General features: G+C 41.8%; 1 protein-coding gene across 2 annotated transcripts in view; it reads left to right on the top strand.

Moving 5' to 3' along the window:
• The window catches only part of zw10 (zw10 kinetochore protein), a 31496-nt gene extending 26045 nt beyond the window's left edge, over window positions 1-5451 (top strand). For both annotated transcript variants that reach the window (XM_067970929.1, XM_067970930.1), the window contains exons 15-16: window positions 3514-3716; window positions 5259-5451. In XM_067970929.1, the coding sequence (XP_067827030.1) occupies window positions 3514-3716; window positions 5259-5379 (324 nt within the window). In that variant the 3' untranslated portion in view covers window positions 5380-5451. The remainder of the gene's footprint in view (window positions 1-3513; window positions 3717-5258) is intronic.
• Window positions 5452-21038: the final 15587 nt, after the last annotated feature.

Here is a 21038-nt window from a genome sequence, read left to right as displayed (position 1 = left end):
AAAGTTAATGTTAGCAAGAAAACAGTATTAGGAAAAATAATGGCAGTAAAGACTGACCAATCCACAGGACCTGATGGTTTCCACCATAGGGTTTTAAAGGAAGTAGGTGAGGAAATTGCAGGTGCTTTAGCCACAATCTTCCAAAGCATGCTTGATTCAGGAATTGTGTCTCATTAGATTGGAAAATTGCAAATGTAACTCCATTATTTAAGAAAGGTGGGAGAGAAACCAGGAAATTATAGGCCTGTTAGACTAACATCTGTTGTGGGAAGTTATTGGAATCTATAATTAAGGACAGAGTGACTGAGCACTTAGAGAAATTTGAGCTGATTAGAGAGAGCCGACATGGATTTGTAAAGGGTAGGTCATGTCTAACAGACCTAATTGAATTTTTGGAGGAAGTAACTTAAGTAGTAGATAGGTCAATGTCTATGGATGTAGTTTATATGGACTTCCAGAAGGCATTTGATAAGATTCTACATAAGAGACTGTTAGCTAAAATTAAACCTCGGAATTGAAAATTATTGACCTGGTTAGGTGGTAGAAGACAGAGTGTAGTGATAATGGGTACGTACTCGATTTGGAAGGAAGTGACTGGCGGTGTTCCACAAAGCTCTGCTAGGGCCTCAACTATTCACTATATTTATTAATGACTTAAATAACACAATAGAAAGCCATATATCCAAGTTAGCCAATGACACTTGGGAGCATAAAATTACAAAGAGATATTGATAGATTAAGTGAGTGGACAAAACAGTGGCAGATGGATTTCAATGCAGGTAAGTACTTTTTAAATGAGTCGAGGGTTTCTGCCTCCACCATCCTTTCAGGCAGTGAGTTTCAGCCCCCCTCCACCCTCTGGGTGAAAAAATTTCTCTTCAGCTCCCCTCTAATCCTTCTACCAATTACTTTAAATCTATGCCCCCTGGTCACTGGCTTCTCTGCTAAGGGAAATAGGTCCTCCTGATCCAAGGATCAAAAACCAGAGGGCATAGATTTAAGGTGATTGGCAAAAGAACCAAAGGTGACATGAGGAAAAACCTTTTTACACAGCGAGTGGTTAGGATCTGGAATGCACTGCCCGAGGTGATGGTGGAAGCAGATTCAATCATGGCCTTCAAAAGGGAACTGGATAAGTACTTGAAAGGAAAAAAATTGCAGGGCTACAGGTATAGGGCAGGGGAGTAGGACTAGCTGGATTGATTTTGCATTGAGCCGGCGAGGACTTGATGGGCCGAATGGCTTCCTTCTGTGCCGTAACCTTCTATGATTCTATCTAGTCCAGTCATAACTATATACCGCAATTAAATCTCCCCTCAGCCTCCTTTGTTCCAAAGAAAACATCCCCAGCCTATCCAATCTTTTCTCTCAGCTAAAATTCTCCAGCTCTGGCAACATCCTCGTAAATCTTTTTTACGCTCTCTAGTGCATTCACATCTTTCCTGTACGTTTTGGACCAAGAAAGGACAGATCCAAGTATTTTTTTAAATGGTGAAAAGCTAGGAACAATGGAGGTCCAAAAAGATTTAGGGGTCCATGTACACAGATCACTAAAATGTTGTAGTCAGGTACAAAAAATAATCAAAAAGCTTTTATAACTAGAGGGCTGTTTTGTTACAGCTATACGAAGTCTTGATTAGCCCACATCTTGAGTAGTGTACAGTTCTGGGCACTGCACCTTAGAAAGGATATATTGGCCTTGGAATGAGTGCTCCAAGGGTTAGATTATGAGGAGAGGTTACATAGACTATTCTCTGGAATGTAGAAGGTTAAGGGGTGATTTAATTGAGGCTTTTAGGATTTTGAAGGAGTTGAGAGAAAGTTCTTCTGGTAGGTGAATCTAGGACAATGGGTCAAACCTTAAAATCAGAGCCAGACCATTCTGGAGAGAAGTTAGGAAACATTTCTTCACACAAAGGGTGGTAGAAGTGTGGAACACTCTCCCACAAAAAGCAGTAGATGCTAGCTCAATTAAAAACATTTAAATCTGAGATCAATAGATTTTTGCTAGCCATGGTATTAAGTAATGTGGAGCCAAGGCGGATGGATGGTGTTGAGAAACAGATCAGGCATGATCTCACTGGCAGAACAGACTCGAGGGGCTGAATGGCCTACTCCTGTTCCTATGTTTTGTACTCTACATGAATATGGTGGGGGTGGATGGTGAACTTGGATAGAAGTAAGTTTTTATTTTCATGATGGTGTTTGTCTTTAATGAAGTTTTGTATAACAGACCTAGTATATTTTATACGGAGGTCACCAAATGGGTAACTGAAATGTCCTCTCATTCACAAGTTGTGTGGCCTTCTGGAATTATGAAGAGGGAATCAAAAAGGTGTTTCATTGTTGCTCATTTAATCTATTAGTTCAGTATTTTTGGGTATATAAAAGCCTTTAAAGGTGACATGTGACTTGCATACTTGCATATACCATCCTGTTGCTGGTTTAGATTGACGTTTGCATTTGTCCATTTTTGTATTAACTAATGCCCTGCTACCCCTTTCTTCTCTCTCCCCGAAATTGAGATCCCCTCCCTCCTGCCACTATTAGTTTGTGTGTGACACCACACTTAGAGTACTGTGCACAGTTCTGGTCTCCATATTACAAAATGAATACAGAGGCACTGGGAGAGGTGCAAAAAGATTTTCAAGGATGCTACCAGAACTGTGAGGTTATAACTATCAGGAAAGACTGAACAGGCTGGGTCTCTTTCTTCTAGAAAAGAGAAGGCTGAGGGGTGACCAAATAGAGGTCTTTAAGATTATGAAGGGGTTTGATAGGGTAGTTGTTGAAAAGATGTTTCCACTTGTGGGGGAATCTTAAACTAGGGGCCATAAATATAAGATAGTCGCTAATAAATCCAATAAGGAATTCAGGAGACACTTCTTTACCCAGAGAATGGTTAGAATGTGGAACTTCTTACCACATGGAGTTGTTGAGGCGAATAGTATAGATGCATTTAAGGGAAGCTAGATAAGTACGAGGGAGAAAGGAAAAGGAGGATATGCTGATCGGGTTAGATGAAGTAAAGTGGGTGGAAGCTCGTGTGGAGAATAATCGCCGGCATGGACCAGTTACATCGAATGGCCTGTTTCTGTGCTGTAAATTCTATGCAGTGTTTAACTGTTTTCAGGCACTGATTGAGGAATGTTGGCCAGGATACCGGGACATTTCCCTGGTTTTCTTTGAATAGTGCAATGAAATCTTCAACATTCACTAAAACAGGCAGGCGGGGCTTTGGTTGGAAGCCTCGTGTGCTCTTGTATTATACTGAAATGTCGCCCTATGTACCCAAGTCCTGGAATGGGGCCAGAACCCACAACCTTCTGACTAAACTACTGATTGTACGGTAGCGAGCGTGTTACCCAACTGACAGTGGCTGAGACACTGAACATAGCTCCCAGACCACGTCATATTGTGGCCAGCGAGTATAGATCCTGTACTAATTGTATTAGTTTTGTATTGAACAGTATTACAGTTTTAAGAATAGTTCAATTTTTTTGCATGTTGCAGGACATCTCCTCTGAAAGCGCTGACTGCCTCTATTCATTGTGTAGAACGTTACTCGAAGAAGGGCCCCGAATCTTCCAACCACTACCTGAAGAAAACAAAAACAAAAAGTATCAGGAAGAGGTTCCAATATTTGTGCCAAAATGGATGAAATTCAAGGAGCTAATGATTGTGCTTCAGGCTAGTTTGCAGGAGCTGGTGGAGAGGTATGTCCCTGGATTATAAATGGGCTGATAAGTACACAGGTGATTTCTGCCTTCTCTTCCCCTCCCTCCATTATCTCCCTTCTACAATAATAGGAAATAATACAGTGCTAGATGGCTGTGTCAGGGTTTGCTTTAAACCAATACTCTGTTGAATTGTCCACTATAGCAATAGGCCGTGCATAAGTATTTATTTGCTGCTAATTTTGCCATGGTAGGTTATCCCCTTTCCAAGTCAACCTCGGCTCACACTCCTGGTACAGAGAATGGGTAGCCAACTCACAGGCCTCTGCTATTGTCCCTTTTGTCTGGCCTTCTGACTTTTCCCTCTCTTATCCCCTCTCCTTTTTCTGGGAGATGACCGCCTCTGCACACCATCTGCCTGCTTGGCGCAGCTTAAATAGGGAACTGAGTTAAATGGAAAATTGAACTGGCTTTCTGCTCTGGCACTGAGTGAGTGTTGATGCTTCATTTGTGCACTGCCATGACCTGCTGTGGTGTACAAATGTGCTTAATCCACTAGAGTAGGCATAAAGCCAATAACTGATTTATGGAAACAACTGCCAACTTTTATTTAGGAGTTTTTTAAAAATTCATTCATGGGATGTGGGCATCGCTGGCAAGGCCAGCATTTATTGCCCATCCCTAATTGCCCTTGAGAAGGTGGTGGTGAGCCGCTTTCTTGAACCGCTGCAGTCCGTGTGGCGAAGGCTCTCCTACAGTGCTGTTAGGAAGGGAGTTCCAGGAGTTTGAGCCATGACGATGAAGGAACGGCGATATATTTCCAAGTCAGGATGGTGTGAGGCTTGGAGGGGAACGTGCAGGTGGTGGTGTTCCCTTGTGCCTGCTGCCCTTGTCCTTCTAGGTGGTAGAGGTCACGCCGAAGAAAGAAACTTAAGGGTAAGGAAGGGATATCTGAGTTGAAATCTGTTGGGGAAAGTTTCTTGTTCCCTATGGAGACCTTGATTTTGAGTCTTTGATCTCACCCTCTGTCAGCTGGAGTATCATGGGCAAGCACATCCTTAGATCCAGGTCAGTCCTGGATGCTAATGTTGGCTTATGTGGCAAAGATCAGTAAATGAGCCAGGTAATCATTGCATTCCATGTTAGATCTAGTTACTGTAATCCTCTTAGTGACCTTGGGCTAAAAGTACATCTGCGGATGTTGAACAAGGGAAGAAATAATAGATAATACTTCCACTTGTGTAGTGTCTTATAGAGTCTGGAGAATCATGTCATGGGACCCTTGGCATCCACACCTGAAAAGTTAGATGGGATCTTGGTTTAACATCTCATTCAAAAGATTAAATGTTGGGTTGTCACTTTGCCAGACTGCTACGTTGTGACCTAATCACTCCTGCCGAAGAGCCAAATGGCCAACTCCTGCTCCTATTTTCTATGTTTCTATGTACAAAATAATATTGATTGGAATCTTCTCTTAAAAACCAAATAGATGAGAGTACCTTCAGTTTCTTCATTCTTAATCTGATGGATGTTTGGAACTTTGGACCTTTTTTTTAATTTCACTTTTTTTATTGTGTTTAGATGGACTGATGGGAAGGGCCCACTCGCAGCAGAATTTTCCCCAAATGAGGCAAAGAGCCTAATCCGAGCTTTGTTTCAGAACACAGAGCGAAGAGCAGCAGCACTGGCTAAAATTAAATAAACATCCAGTTAGGTTTTTTTCTATGTATTCAGTGAATAAAATGTTAATAAATGTACATTTACTTTGTAAACACTACCTTTTTAAATTTATTATTTTGAATGTTTCTTAAAAGCCGTATGTTTGTAGAATATAGTAGCAATATGTTCAAGAATCCTGCTTGTTCTATCGACTGATGTCACAGGGAATAAAAATTTGTATATACTTTCTGTTTAGTTAATTTTACAAATTGTATCCAATATAGACGTGTGACAGCTATTAGAGCAAGTGCTTTATTGTAGTAAAGGATTTGCTGCTGTACTATTCTACTCTGAACCCGGCATTTTAACTGCCACTGGGATTTCTTATGCAAAATTGTGGTACTCTGGGAGTTTTTAATGTTTTTTTTTAGGAATGTAGCATATGTCCATCTGAAACCCTCATCCAGACCTTTGGCACTTCTGGGTTTGACTTTTTTGCAATGCTCTCTTTGCCTGCTTTCTGAGCCTCCACTTACATAAACTCCATGTCCCACTCACCAATTGCCCGTGTCCTTGCCAATCTCTATTGGCTTCTGCCCTTCCAACACCTTGACTTCAAAATACTTGTTCTCCTTTACAAATCCCGTTGTGGCCTCGCTTGACCCTGTCTCTGCAATCTTTTCCTGCCTTATGAATCCACTTGCCCTCTGCTGCGTTTACTCCAGTTGGGGCTGAGGAGCGTTGTAGGGACCAGAGCAGAAGGAGTTTTACTTTGCATCCAACTGCTGGCCAGATTGCTTGATGCTGACACTGACTTGTCCAAAATGGAAAATGTTCTTTTCCTCAACACCACCATCCCTCCCCTCTGAGCATGAAAGTTCACACAAAAAAGGCAGGTTACATTGTACGGTGCAGTGAGAAGAGTGACAATAATGAAATGTTGATTTACATATTTATTTTGATGTCTTTTATAAATGCTCAAAATCAGCCATGCTAAAATAGTACTGCAAATTGCACGACATGACTATGTGTCACAAGTTATTCAGTCTTCAATCATCTGAAATCGAAATGAGACTGTCCTTGAATATAGTTTTTAGAGTGAAAATCATGGAATTGGTTTTACATCTATCTCTGCAGGCCCCTGTGCTTGCTGTGGAAATACAGCTACTTGTCAGAAAAAGGCAACTAAACATTACATTATGTGGTATTTAACAATAATGGTCTCTGAAGAGTGAATCATCTTGGTTAATAAGAAATGTCCTTCATCTATTCATTTGAAGAAAATTGACTGTAGAATTGGTTTCTATTTTAAGGGATTTAATTGTGAATAAGGCTGTAAATCATGTCTTTTCTGGAAACTGCACAAGTGACTTGGACAAAATATTTTGTTATGAAGAAGATAATCATTCCAGTTGCATTTCTCATCAACACTTCATGGCAACAATAGCTGCTGCTTAGAGCCCTGTACCATGGCCATTAGCTTTCATTTTGAAGACTTGTGAATTGTGTTTGCTGGATGCTGTTCATTGAAAAGATAACTGGATTTGATTGTGTTTGGCTAAAATTATTGCTTTAAAATGACTAGGAATTAAAACTTGGGCATTGGTGGATCTTAACACTTAGGTCCTGACTTGCTCAGTTCCTTTTACACTGCTCCAACAAGAAAGTTTATTTCCTAATCTCTGGAAAGTTGTCTATGATATTGCCAATTAAAGGCAAGTTTTGAACAGTTTTGTACTGGTTGGTACTCCCTTGCAACAGATTTGAAACTAGCCAAATGTATTTTACAGGCTTCAGAGAGGAGAATTTTGTCCCATCTATTTGGTCTGAGCCCTGAGATAAAGTGTTCTAATCGAGTGTGTCATTCAGTCGAAATGGAATTGAATTCCAGGCCCCCTCAATGTGTCAATTAGTAGCTGAAGCTAAGATGATGTGTTGTCGTAATACAAGGAACCAAACCTTTTAAAGTAGATTTGGGACACCACATACTTCCATCATTGAACTCTAAGCTATTCTGTATTCTGCAACGTAGCAGAAGTGTCAGTTCCATTACAGAACATTATTTTTACAAATACAGATTGACTTCACAAGCTGTGTGATGAAGGGACAGGATCCAAATCCTTTCTGCTGTCGCATCCAGGCTTGAGCCTCAACTGTGAATGACACATCCACCAATACCCGATACATGTAAACATAGATCACAAGTTTATATCAGACATTCAAAGCAAGCTGTTACCCCGTTGCTTTTGAGTATCCTGATGTACTAGCTAGCTGAATCTTTTTGTGTACAAGATGAAACTTGCAAACAATTAATGAGAACTGATGCGCAGTACAAAAAATACCTAGCAGCAAAGATAAGGCGCTATTTTGAGTTGAGACTGAAATATGGGTGAAGGTAAGTGAGTGTTTTTGGTTAGCCCTTTTTTTTAAAAAAAGGGTTGGGATTACCTATTTACCTATTGTGGGTAAATGTTGCTGATCAAATATGCGAAGTATTAATAGAAAAATGAGCGAATTAATCGAACAGTCTTGAATTGATTTTTAGAAAACTAGAATGAGGTTGAAACGTGCTATGTGAAATAGGTTGCTCCGCGGAGTCAGGGAGTGGAAAGGTGTTAGAAAAAATGGAACAAAAACCGCTTTGAAATGGAAGGAAGCAAAGTGGCATGTGGATGGGAGAAACTGGCAGGAGCATGTTGGGAAAATGGTAGTGGTTTAAAGTGACTAAATTCAACGGTCAGACCAGAGAGCGGTGAGAAACTACTGGGGTATCAATGGCCGTCTAACAGGTCCCTTAGTTTACTTGTGAAACACACTCGTAGTATTACCTTTTGTATGCAGTAATTCAAATGCTAAATTAACTATCACTTGATAAGATTATTGCAAATCTTTAATGCATTTGATATCCCAATGGAATTCTCTCTCCCAGGAGCTACCATGGTAAATGCCAGTACTGTCCTTGATCTTGCCTTAGGCGGAACAGCAGAGTGTAAATACCAAAAGACACTATTCAAATAGCAGCAATGTTTTAATCAGACATGCATTTGAAAATAACACATTTAATGAGCCTGGAGGCTATTGCAACCCTAAAGAAAAAATGTTATGAGGATGTTTGAGTTTCATCAATTTGGACTGGAGTTTTAATGCCAGCTGTGTCCTGAAGGTTGAGGAAGTGGCAATAAGGTCGGAAGAAAGAACATCTGTTAATGAGATATCTGGTCAAGTTTGGTCTGTTCAACCATGTCTGGAGGAAGGTGGGAAGGAGTAAGTCTAAAAAATGTATCTCCCTCGCACTGGCAAACAGCTTGTAACAACCTCAATGCCTATCTGATGAATTTTATGCTCCAAAATCTGCCTTGGGACAAAGTTAAATCCAGTTTTCAAGTAGATTTTCGGCAAGGGCTAGGTACAGGACAGAATAAGCTATTGGGCGATTCATGATTAAATTAGCAATTGGAAAGCATGCATGACCTGGGGCTGTTTGATGCAAGTGGAAGAGTAACCTGATGAAGGACCAGCATTGACCCAGGGCTGGGAATCTCACGCCACAGGTGGACATTGAGGTGTATACTTCTGTACCTGGCTTAAAACGGCCCCAAGCTTCAGAATCTACAAAAAACTACAGGTGGAAAGTTCCAGAGCAGCAGTGGAAATGCCAGGCTGTGGGCCACCTCTGAGACTGAATTAAAACATAAGAAATAGGAACAGGAGTAGGCCATACAGCCCCTCGAGCCTGCTCCGCCATTCAATAACATCATGGCTGATCTTCGACCTCAACTCCACTTTCCGCCTGATCCCCATATCCCTTGATTCTCTTAGAGTCCAAAAATCTATTGATCTCAGTCTTGAATATACTCAACAAGTGAGCATCCACAGCTCCCTGAGGTAGAGAATTCCAAATATTCACAACCGTCTGAGTGAAGAAATTCCTCCTGATCTCAGTCCTAAATGGCCGACCCCTTATCCTGAGACTACGTCCCCTAGTCTGAGATTCTCCAGCCAGCGGAAACACCCTCTCAGCATCTACCTGGTCGAGCCCTCTTAGAATCTTATATGTTTCAATGAGATCATCTCTCATTTTTCTAAACTCCAGAGAATATAGGCCCATTCTACTCAATCTTTCCTCATAGGACAACCCTTTCATCCCAGGAATTGCTGAATCCAGATTTATGACTATCATATGGTATTTTATTTTCAAGAATCTGGAGATGATATAGAAAATAAGATGGAGCGAAATCTTGTGGGAATGATTTAGAGGGAAGAATAGGAAGCATTGTACTTCTTGTATCTGATCTCTCCACTTCAGCTGTCTTTGTGTGGAATAATCATTCCTTGATGGATGCCTCTCGGTCAGTAGAGTTGAACATTTAATCAAAGGTGAGGTAAGAGTGGTGACTATTTCAAACCCAGCTCTTGGCAGTCAGTGACTAGAGAATGCACTCTGAACATCTTCCTGCCTTAATGTCCATGGTGAGTGTCTCCTGTGTCTCCTATTGGATGGAAAGTCTCCTGGGTCCTCTGGAGAAGTCTTTGAACTGGTTAAAGTTCAGAGGTGTTTTTTGATTGGTCTTGCCTTCCCAGTTTCCTTCATCTCTAAAGTAGGGTTTACATATGGGTTGCCGTCGCATTAGTTCAAGTCCAGCCTGCATATTTCAAGTTTGCTGCAGCTGACATACGTGTATCCTAAAATACAACAGAAAATGTTTTCTTTTAGAGATTAATATCACCTTCCAGGATGACATTCTGCTATCTCCAAGGCACAGAGGAAGCATCCAAGCTTGGAGGGAGTGCAGGGAAAGTGCATGACGGCTGATCCCTAGTGAGGAAGTACTAAATTTTGAGGAAAAGATAGAAAAGCTGGCACTCCTCAGCCTCAAAAGGAAGTGCATGAGACAGAACTTTATGTAGGTAAATAAGATACTGAATAGAATGGAAAAGTTGATTGCAGAACATTATTTCGAGTTAATCCATAGCTGCAAGGCAAAGGGACATGGGTACAAATCAGTAAAAAGAGTGATAAATAACTTGAATTGTTTTTTCAGGTATGGTAGTGGCAGCAAAAAACTTGGAGCTTTCAAGAGGCAGTTAGATGCTATGACAAAGAGGGCTAAGGTTTCTGTGAGAGGATGGGCTTAATGGACTCCCTCATCTGTGTGATGCCTAACTGATGCTGCACTTAAAAGCAGATAACCACAGAAAGCATGCAAATTTTGCAGTTATGTAGTCTCATCTTGGGCTTGCCAGTTGGAAATTGCTGGGTGGAGAGTTGCCACTTCCACACTAGAAAGCACAGATCAATGTGAAAGTCACCTTGCATTCCCTCCCCCTATATGCTGGTTTCAGTGTTCAGAGTGGTATTGGCAATGGCCGGGGAGTTGCCCGCCCGCTGTCTTAACTGGGGATTAGGACAAGTCACAGTGATGAAAGGTTTAACAGGGCAAAATGTTTTTTAGGAAATTTTGTGATCAAATGATTCATTAAGCTTAAGTTCAGTTTTAAAGGTTACAGACATCATTTGTTTCTTTTGATGTTTTATTGATGGTCTTCAGACTCAGTACGATAGAACCATGGTGATTTGGTTGGGTGAGGTTCTGTCTGCTTGTCCAGGTAGAAGATAAATATCCCATGTCGTTCCTCGAAGAAGAGCAGGGAGTTCTCTCGGTGGCCTGACCAACTGTACTCCGTCAACATGTACTACCTAGAAAAAGATTAACTGGTCATTCATCTCATTTCTGTTTGTAGGGTGTTGCAGTTTCAGAATGGCTCCTGTGTTAGCCTGCCTACATACAGCAACAACAACAACTTGCATTTATATAGCACCTTTAAGGTAGTGAAACGCCCAAGGTGCATCACAGGAGTGATTATCAAACAAAATTTGACACCGAGCCACATAGGAGATATTAGGACGGGTGTCCAAAAGCTTGGTCAAAGAGGTAGGTTTTAAGGAACATCTTAGAGGATAGAGAGGAGGAGAGTTTTAGGGAGGAAATTCCAGAGCTTAGAACTCCAAAATTAATTCATTGGAGTGTTTTGAGACTTTTTGACAACCTGATAAGTCTCCATACAAATGTAAGTACGGTCAACTCCTGATAATTCAGTCACTTTTTTGCATTAAAGAATTGAATTATCGTTTGAATTACTTGAATTAAAAATAGATGGTCGTATTTTTAATGAAAAAACTAATTATTCTGGGCCAAGTATGGATATCTACGTAACTTATTGGGTTAAGGTTAACAATCCAAAATAAAGTTATGCAGAAGATTCTTAATTGGGCGATAGACTGACCCCTTAAAATTTCAAAGAACGGTATGTTTCTTTTCCTTGGTCATTGTTATCAGGTATTGTGCAGTCTAGCTTGAAAGATAAATAATTTATAAGGTTCTAAGCAGTTATAATGAAAAAGCCACATAGTTTTATATTAAAACTTCTTTATACACTTGTAGTATCTCCCTTTCTTGCTTCTGTCAAGACACTGATGCAGAAAATAAATTAAATGATTGGATCTGCTTTGTCTCTTAAGGAACTTTCCATAACTTTCTCAAGAACTTCCATTTCTGGAGATTAAGGAAGTTAGAGCCCAATTTACTTCCCACCCAGAGAATTCCTTTTCCCCTTAAAGCAAAAGCATGTTAAGATATTTTAAACAGAAGAAAAGTGACATTCCATTGAGTCATCAACTAGGTGCTTTTAATGTAAAATAATAATGGCATGACTCATGACTGAAGTCCATAAGTTAACAATTCTTTAAAAAGCAATGAAAATTTATGCAACTTTTAAATTTCTGAAATAATGTGTAAGTTTTTCTGATGCTGATTTTGATGTGAATCAGGGTATTTTTAAGAACATTTTGGGGGGAGAATGGGGAAGTTACTGATGCTTCAGAAAAAAATACCTTAATGAGATCTCATTAGGAACCAATTGGCAACTAATGGATTGTGCCGTTATCTCAGTACTTAATGAGTCCATTATTAAATATTGATCTGCAGTTATTGTCTCACCCAATCTTGTCCCAATATAATCACTATGTGTTTGATGATGGCTAGAACTGAGTCCTATATAGGAGATAAAATGATAGCAGGAGAAAAAGCAAGAATCTGGAAATTACATTTGAAGTCTGTAGTCAGTTTTTAAAATTTCTAAATGGCTCATCAAGTTGAGAAATGTTAGTGTTACAAAATAAAATATTTCCTATTCCTTTCAGGCACTCCTAGGTCAGGTATTGCCAGTAAAGTCAGCTTTTATTGCCATTTTTAGCCCCTTTTTCAGGTTTTATTTTATGTCTTATGAAGGAACCTTTGCGGGAAGAATATTGGAATCGTACACTAGAATCAAGTCAATAATAAATTTTTAAATTAAATAAATATTGTTTATGCAGTCCCAGCAAAAGATGCAGAGGACAAACTCTGGCTATTTTGTAATGAGATCCAAGGTTATATTGGCTGGTCTGCCTCAGATCCATCACCTTTCACGTTAAAAGTCTATACATTTGTTGTATTTAGTTTTTAAAAAAGGTTACTTAACCTGCTGCTCTATCCATCTATTATTGACTTCCCTGCACACAGATCAGGGCAATGGTAGATTTGCTATGATGTGTGACTTTGTTCCTTGTCCATTGTTCATTAATAAAAAATGCTGGAAATCATCAGGCAGCACCTGCGGAGAAAGAAACAGAGTTAATGTCGGAGGTCGATGACCCTTCGTCAGAACTCTGACGAAAGGTCATCGATCCGTAAAGCTAACTCTGTTTCTTTCTCCGCAGATGCTGCCTGACTTGCTGAGTATTTCCAGCATTTTCCATTTTTATTTCAGATTTCCAGCATCCGCAGTATTTTGCTTTTGATCCAGTCATTAATTAGGACGTCTTTCTTAATTTGCTTCTGCCTGGGTTGAGTGCAGGACAACAACCTGTCCTTAACACCCTTAGTGAAGGTACAGAGTGAGAGCGGTGGTTGGTGCTGCTTCCTCCTGAAATGCCCAGTGACAGTTTCAACAAAATATGGGTCATTTTAACCACTTTTAGTTATGCAGAATTACATAAAAATTACAACAGGGAAACGGGCCAATTAGTGTTGGTGTTTATCCTCCAAAAGAGCAGTGGTCCTAATTCCATGTGCCTATATCACTTTTCCTTCAACCACCTATCTAACCTATTCTTAAATGTGGACATGGTCTCTGCTTTAATCACTAACTCTGGTAGTGCATTCCACAGCCTCACAACCCTCTGTGTAAGAATGTTTCTACTGCTCTCTTGTCCTATATAATCTTATATTTGCTCCCTTGTTCCAGACCCCTCAATCACTGGAAACTATCTATTTCCATCTACTCTGTCTCACCCCTTCATAATTTTAAGCTCTTCTATCAAGTCACCCCAAATCTCTTCTGGTCGAACAAAAACGGGCCCAAATTTTCTTTTTATTTGTTTCTCCTTATACTAGGCAGCATCCTAATGAATCTGCACCGTACCCTCTCTGTTACCTCAACATCCTTCTTAATGTGTGGAGCCCAAAACTGCACGCAGTACTCCAGCTGTGGTGTTATTAAGGTTTATATTCTAAACCTCTCGCCATGAAACCCAATATTCAATTTGCTTTTTTATGGCCTTCTCCACTTGAGGCGCTACCTTTAATGTCTTGAGAACCTGAAGCCCCCAGATCCCTCTGCTCTTCCACATCACCTAGCTTTCTCATTCAAACCATAATTATTACTTTTTTTTAACCAAAATGTCCCACCTCACATTTATTGACATTGAATTCTATCTGTCACTTCTTTTCCCATTTTACCTTCTTATCAGTATCCCCTTGCAGCTCCCTTTGGTCCTCAGAATTATTTACTATGCTTCCTAGATGCCTTTAAGGGGTGATGATGTGGAGATGCCGGTGATGGACTGGGGTTGACAAATGTAAAGAATCTTACAACACCAGGTTATAGTCCAACAATTTTATTTGAAAATCACATGCTTTCGGAGGCTTTCTCCTTCGTCAGGTGAATGTCACATTCACCTGACGAAGGAGAAAGCCTCCGAAAGCTTGTGATTTTCAAATAAAATTGTTGGACTATAACCTGGTGTTGTAAGATTCTTTGCCTTTAAGGGGAAGTTAGATAAGTACATAAGGGAGAAAGGAATAGAAGGATATGCAGGGTTAGATGAAGTAGCGTGGGAGGAGACTAGTGTGGAGCATAAATACTGGCACAAACTAGTTGGGCCGAATGGCCTTTTTCTGAGCTGTAAATTCTATGTAATTCTATTTTAGTATCATCTGCAAATTTGGACACCATTCCTCTAGCCCTATATCCAAATCATTGATGAATACAGCGAACATAAGTGGTCCCAGAACATAACCCTCGGAGACACCACTACCCACTCCCAGACACCCTGAGAAACTCCCCTTAACTCCTACCTGCCCCTTCCTCTCTTCTAACCAGTTTTTAATTCAACTTGATAGCCTTCCCATAATTTTATACCCCTTAATCTACAATAAACTCCTGTCTGATACCTTGTCAAAGGTGCTCTGAAAGTCCATGTCCATCACTATACTTCCCACATCTACCATATCTGTCACGTCCTCAATCAGGTTTGTCAAGCGCGATCTTCCTTTCTGCTTTTCCCAATACCCAGTTGGGCCCCTTTTCAGGTTTATATTTATTACCTAAAATTGAAGTACAATATTTTTAGTTGAACAAGTCTGACCCTGACACTTCGGGTCTCCAGGAACTAGAGATTAATCTCCAGGACACTGCTGTGAGCAACCCAGGAGGAAAATTATAGAGGCATTTAAAAAAAGTAAGTGTTTTTTCTTTTAAACACTTTCATTTATTAGTTATAAAAATATTGGAGATGGGGGAGAAAGGAATCATCCATTCGGGTAATGAAGAGTCTGTTTACTTTCCAGTTGGCAATGGGAAGGCAATGCACCGTGAGAAAGGTGGTGGTAGATAACCAATGGCAAGAGCAAGGGGGGGAGGGGTGGTTGGAGGCAAGAGCTCATGCAATGAAACCCCCAGGAATACGTCCAATCAGAGTTGGTAACCCTTTGCACAAGGTTTAGGAAAAGGCTTAGCTGTGATATTCCCCATGGGTGAATTGCCGGCCAGCATCCACCATCTGGGTCCACACAAGAAGAATGGCCGCTTGGCCACAGTGCCAGCAAGAATCAGGCTCTGAGAAGAGAAGGTGAGAAAATCGGAAAATAGAACAAAAGGACGGTTGGACCAAATTGCAGTGTGCACTACAACCTGAAGGTGGAGCTCTTTCTCCATTGTGTTAACATTATCATTCGTCCTCATACACTCCCCAGTCATGATGTGGAGATGCCGGTGATGGACTGGGGTTAACAATTGTAAACAATTTGACAACACCAAGTTATAGTCCAACGATTTTATTTTTAATCCCACAAGCTTTCGGGGGCTTTCCCCTTCCTCAGGCGGTGTGGAAATGACAATTTCGAATCCTTCGCATTTTAAGATCACATAACAATGCCTGGTGATTACTGCCCGTTGCCAAGGCAATCACAGTGAGCAGACAGAAAGGTGTCATCTAAAAGGCCACTGAATATACAACCCCCCAAAAAAAAAAGAGAGAGAGAGAGAAGGAAGACAGTCAATGACCCGTTATATTAAAAACAGATAACATTTGTTCGATGGTGGGGTTACGTGTAGTGTGACATGAACCCAAGATCCCGGTTGAGGCCGTCCTCATGGGTGCGGAACTTGGCTATTAATTTCTGCTCGACGATTTTGCGTTGTCGTGTGTCTCGAAGGCCGCCTTGGAGTATGCTTACCCGAAGGTCGGTGGCTGAATGTCCATGACTGCTGAAGTGTTCCCCGACAGGGAGAGAACCCTCCTGTTTGGCGATTGTTGCGCGGTGTCCGTTCATCCGTTGTCGCAGCGTCTGCATGGTCTCGCCAATGTACCATGCTCTGGGGCATCCTTTCCTGCAACGTATGAGGTAGACAACGTTGGCCGAGTCACAGGAGTAAGAACCGTGCACCTGGTGGGTGGTGTCCTCTCGTGTGATGGTGGTATCTGTGTCGATGATCTGGCATGTCTTGCAGAGGTTACCGTGGCAGGGTTGTGTGGTGTCGTGGACGCTGTTCTCCTGAAGGCTGGGTAATTTGCTGCGAACGATGGTTTGTTTGAGGTTGGGTGGCTGTTTAAAGGCGAGTAGTGGAGGTGTGGGGATGGCCATAGCGAGGTGTTCGTCATCATTGATGACATGTTGAAGGCTGCGGAGAACATGGCGTAGTTTCTCCGCTCCGGGGAAGTACTGGACGACGAAGGGTATTCTGTTGGTTGCGTCCCGTGTTAGTCTTCTGAGGAGGTCTACGCGATTTTTCGCTGTGGCCCGTCGGAACTGTCGATCGATGAGTCGAGCATCATATCCCGTTCTTACTAGGGCGTCTTTCAGCGTCTGTAGGTGTCCATCGCGTTCCTCCTTGTCTGAGCAGACCCTGTGTATTCGCAGGGCCTGTCCATAGGGGATGGCCTCTTTGACGTGGTTAGGGTGGAAGCTAACCCGAACCACCCTAACCACGTCAAAGAGGCCATCCCCTATGGACAGGCCCTGCGAATACACAGGGTCTGCTCAGACAAGGAGGAACGCGATGGACACCTACAGACGCTGAAAGACGCCCTAGTAAGAACGGGATATGATGCTCGACTCATCGATCGACAGTTCCGACGGGCCACAGCGAAAAATCGCGTAGACCTCCTCAGAAGACTAACACGGGACGCAACCAACAGAGTACCCTTCGTCGTCCAGTACTTCCCCGGAGCGGAGAAACTACGCCATGTTCTCCGCAGCCTTCAACATGTCATCAATGATGACGAACACCTCGCTATGGCCATCCCCACACCTCCACTACTCGCCTTTAAACAGCCACCCAACCTCAAACAAACCATCGTTCGCAGCAAATTACCCAGCTTTCAGGAGAACAGCGTCCACGACACCACACAACCCTGCCACGGTAACCTCTGCAAGACATGCCAGATCATCGACACAGATACCACCATCACACGAGAGGACACCACCCACCAGGTGCACGGTTCATACTCCTGTGACTCGGCCAACGTTGTCTACCTCATACGTTGCAGGAAAGGATGCCCCAGAGCATGGTACATTGGCGAGACCATGCAGACGCTGCGACAACGGATGAACGGACACCGCGCAACAATCGCCAAACAGGAGGGTTCTCTCTCTGTCGGGGAACACTTCAGCAGTCATGGACATTCAGCCACCGACCTTCGGGTAAGCATACTCCAAGGCGGCCTTCGAGACACACAACAACGCAAAATCGTCGAGCAGAAATTAATAGCCAAGTTCCGCAACCATGAGGACGGCCTCAACCGGGATCTTGGGTTCATGTCACACTACACGTAACCCCACCAGCGAACAAATGTTATCTGTTTTTAATATAACGGGTCATTGACTGTCTTCCTTCTCTCTCTCTCTCTTTTTTTTTTGGGGGGTTGTATATTCAGTGGCCTTTTAGATGACACCTTTCTGTCTGCTCACTGTGATTGCCTTGGCAACGGGCAGTAATCACCAGGCATTGTTATGTGATCTTAAAATGCGAAGGATTCGAAATTGTCATTTCCACACCGCCTGAGGAAGGGGAAAGCCCCCGAAAGCTTGTGGGATTAAAAATAAAATCGTTGGACTATAACTTGGTGTTGTAAAATTGTTTACAACTGCCCAGTCAGTTCGACCACTCAGTAACTCCTTGGGCAGGGAGGATGTGCCTGCGATCAGTGGGTCTTAGTACAAGTGTTGGATGTGGTCGCTCAGTAAGTTTTAGTACAGTGCGATATTGTAGTTCCTAGAATAGAATGTTACAGCGCAGAAGGAGGCCATTCGACCCATTGTGCCTGTGCTGGCTCTTTGAAAGAGCTATCCAATTAGTCCCATTCCCCTGCTCTATCCCCATAGCCCTGTAAATGTTTCCCCATCAAGTTGGGATCATTTAGAACCTCTCCTTACACTGAGGTCATTTACGGTTGAAAACATTTTACAATTTATTTATTGTAATTTGATTTCCTTCAAACCGGCAGTTTGTAGATCAACAGAGTTCAGTAAATAGATGAATCTTGTAGATAAATGGCTCCAAGTGAACGCTAATGTTGATATTCATCAAAAAAATGAGAAAGCTGTTAAATAATCAACAAAACAGCATTTGGTGCAATCTAATTCATTAGAGAAGAAGAATCATCAACTAATTAAATTTCTGAAATAAACGCAACATTAGGTCAGCGAAAATTAATAGAAGCTGGAACCAGGAGGGAGCTGGCAAAACGGTGATACCTACAGAGCTACAGCCACTGAGTTTCAAGCTGATTCCTTCCGAGTGAAGCACTTCCAGATGTTTCTGAAGTGTGTTAAGGTGCTATAGAAATTCGAGCCTCATAATTTAAGCGAGTTTGACAAAGAGTCAAAATGAGATCGATAGGCTACATAAGCACCAACTTGTTTATTTTAAAGGTGTTAAAGTAGCAGAAAGAGGAATGTCATGCGAATGCATTAACTGTCCGTCCAGTGTTACTGGCAACGGTCATCTCCATCCTGAGGAGTGATTCTACAACCCTTCGCCAGTGGGGGAGCTGTGCTTGAAGGGAACATGGGCCAGAGATAGGACCACAACATTGCAGCTCGGGTTCCCGCTGCAAGCAGGACTCCCCCCTGTGAATGTGGAATTGCCCTACAATGTCCTCAGAACACTTGTAGTCAGTTGTGGATAATGGGTGCTAGGCCTGGAATTGGGCTTTATAGCAGGTACGGCTACTTGGAAATAACCCAACGAAGGTATATTGTACAAAACAAGAGCTCCTTGGAGTCAGTTACAGATTAGACCACACTCGGAGCACTGTGCAGAGTTCTGGTCTCCATATTACAAAAAGGATATAAGAAGCGCTGGAGAAGGTGCAAAAAAGGTTTACAAGGATGATACCAGAAATGAGAGGGTACAACCATCAGGAAAGACTGGACATGCTGGAGTTCTTTTCTCTAGAAAAGAGAAGGCTGGGAGGTGGCCCGATAGAGGTCTTTAAAATTATGAAGGAGTTCGATAGGGTAGACATAGAGAAGATGTTTCCACTTGTGGGGGAGTCCAAAACTAGGGGCCATAAATAAATCTAATGTGGAATTCAGGAGAAAATTATTTCTTCAGGGAGTGGTGAGAATGTGGAACTCGCTACCACATGGACTGGTTGAGGCGAATAGCAGAGATGCATTTAGAATCATAGAATCATAGAATGGTTACATCATGGAAGGAGGCCATTCTGCCCGTCGAGTCCGTGCCGGCTCTCTGCAAGAGCACTCCAGCTAGTCCCACTCCCCCGCCCCATCCCCGTATGCCCTTCAATTTTTTTCCCTGCAAGTACTTATCCAATTCCCTTTATATATAAATACAAATTGTTGTTGTAACACATCTTAGGATTGATATGTTTGCTAAACTATTCGCTACTGCTTCTCAGTCCTGTGTGTCATTGTTCTGAATTATTATTCTTTATATATAGCACAGTCAACCCAAACTATTGTTAAGGTGGGAGGTCAACTATTTCTGTCTGGAACTATGATTTTGGTATGGATGAATTTTGAGCTTTCATACTAATTAGGGTTTCAAGCATCTCACAACATGTCTGTGGGCCGAATTAACTCATTAGATTTAAATGTGTTACTGCTTAAAGAGCTTTAATGCATGTGATGCATGTGCCCAGACAAGAGAAAATCATCTTCATGTGTGTGAATGTTTCAAAGGCTAATAGGAATATATATATATATATATTCCATTTTCCATGCAATCCATTTCTTGAGCATTCATTACTCGGTATATAGAGCTTGTTTTGCATTTTTTGTGAATATTTTATTCTCATGCAGGTGAGGGAAATAGATGCTGGGAAATGAGACATTTTCCCATTTCAGGTACCAAGTGTCAGCCTCAAACACTCCCAAGTCATGTAGTGTACAGGTACGGTAGTGTAGTGGTAAAGTGACTGGACTGGTAATGTAGCAAAGCCTGGACTAATAATCCATGAGAATGTGAGTTCAAATCCCACCATGAATTCAGTTTATAAGTTGGTATTGCTAAAAGTGACCACAGTAAAAACTGTTGGATTGTCATAAAGGAAGGAAAGGGGAAGGAAACTATCACCTGTGATTCCAGTGATGGTTGACTCTTAAACTGCCCTCTGATGTGGTCTAGCAAGTCACACAGTTATATTGCATCACCACCAGCCCTTCAAGAAGAAGGCCCACCAGCTTCTCAGGGTAATAAATGCTGATCTTGCTGGTGATGCCCACATCCTGAAAATGAACAAAGAAAAAAAAAACCTCACTGATGTGTCAACTGCAGAAGAGCATTTGTGACATTTTGTTTAATTTCCCACACCAGCCATCTTGTAGCTTTTGTGAGTGACATTGCTAATTTTAGTGCCAAATTAGCTGCAGGTTTGTTATATGAGCCCATACCCACTAAGAACAGAATTTGATTTGAACCCAGGTGCCAGAGGACGAAGGCCGGTATCTAACCCCCTGAGCCAGATCTGTCGCTCCAAATTTAATGTAGAAAACAGTAAACCAATAGGGAAGAGGCACGCTTTGGTTACCATATTAGGGCAGGTGCGTTAACATGTGACCATTTCTCTATTCTCATGATTATGTGGTTGAAATCCCATGGCATGAGTACAAAACGGGAACTTGTAATCATGAC

This window comes from Heptranchias perlo, chromosome 33, assembly GCF_035084215.1.
Source record: "Heptranchias perlo isolate sHepPer1 chromosome 33, sHepPer1.hap1, whole genome shotgun sequence".
Lineage (NCBI taxonomy): Eukaryota > Metazoa > Chordata > Chondrichthyes > Hexanchiformes > Hexanchidae > Heptranchias > Heptranchias perlo.
Note: the sequence above shows the minus strand (reverse complement) of the source record. Positions and strands in the feature narration are given on the sequence as shown.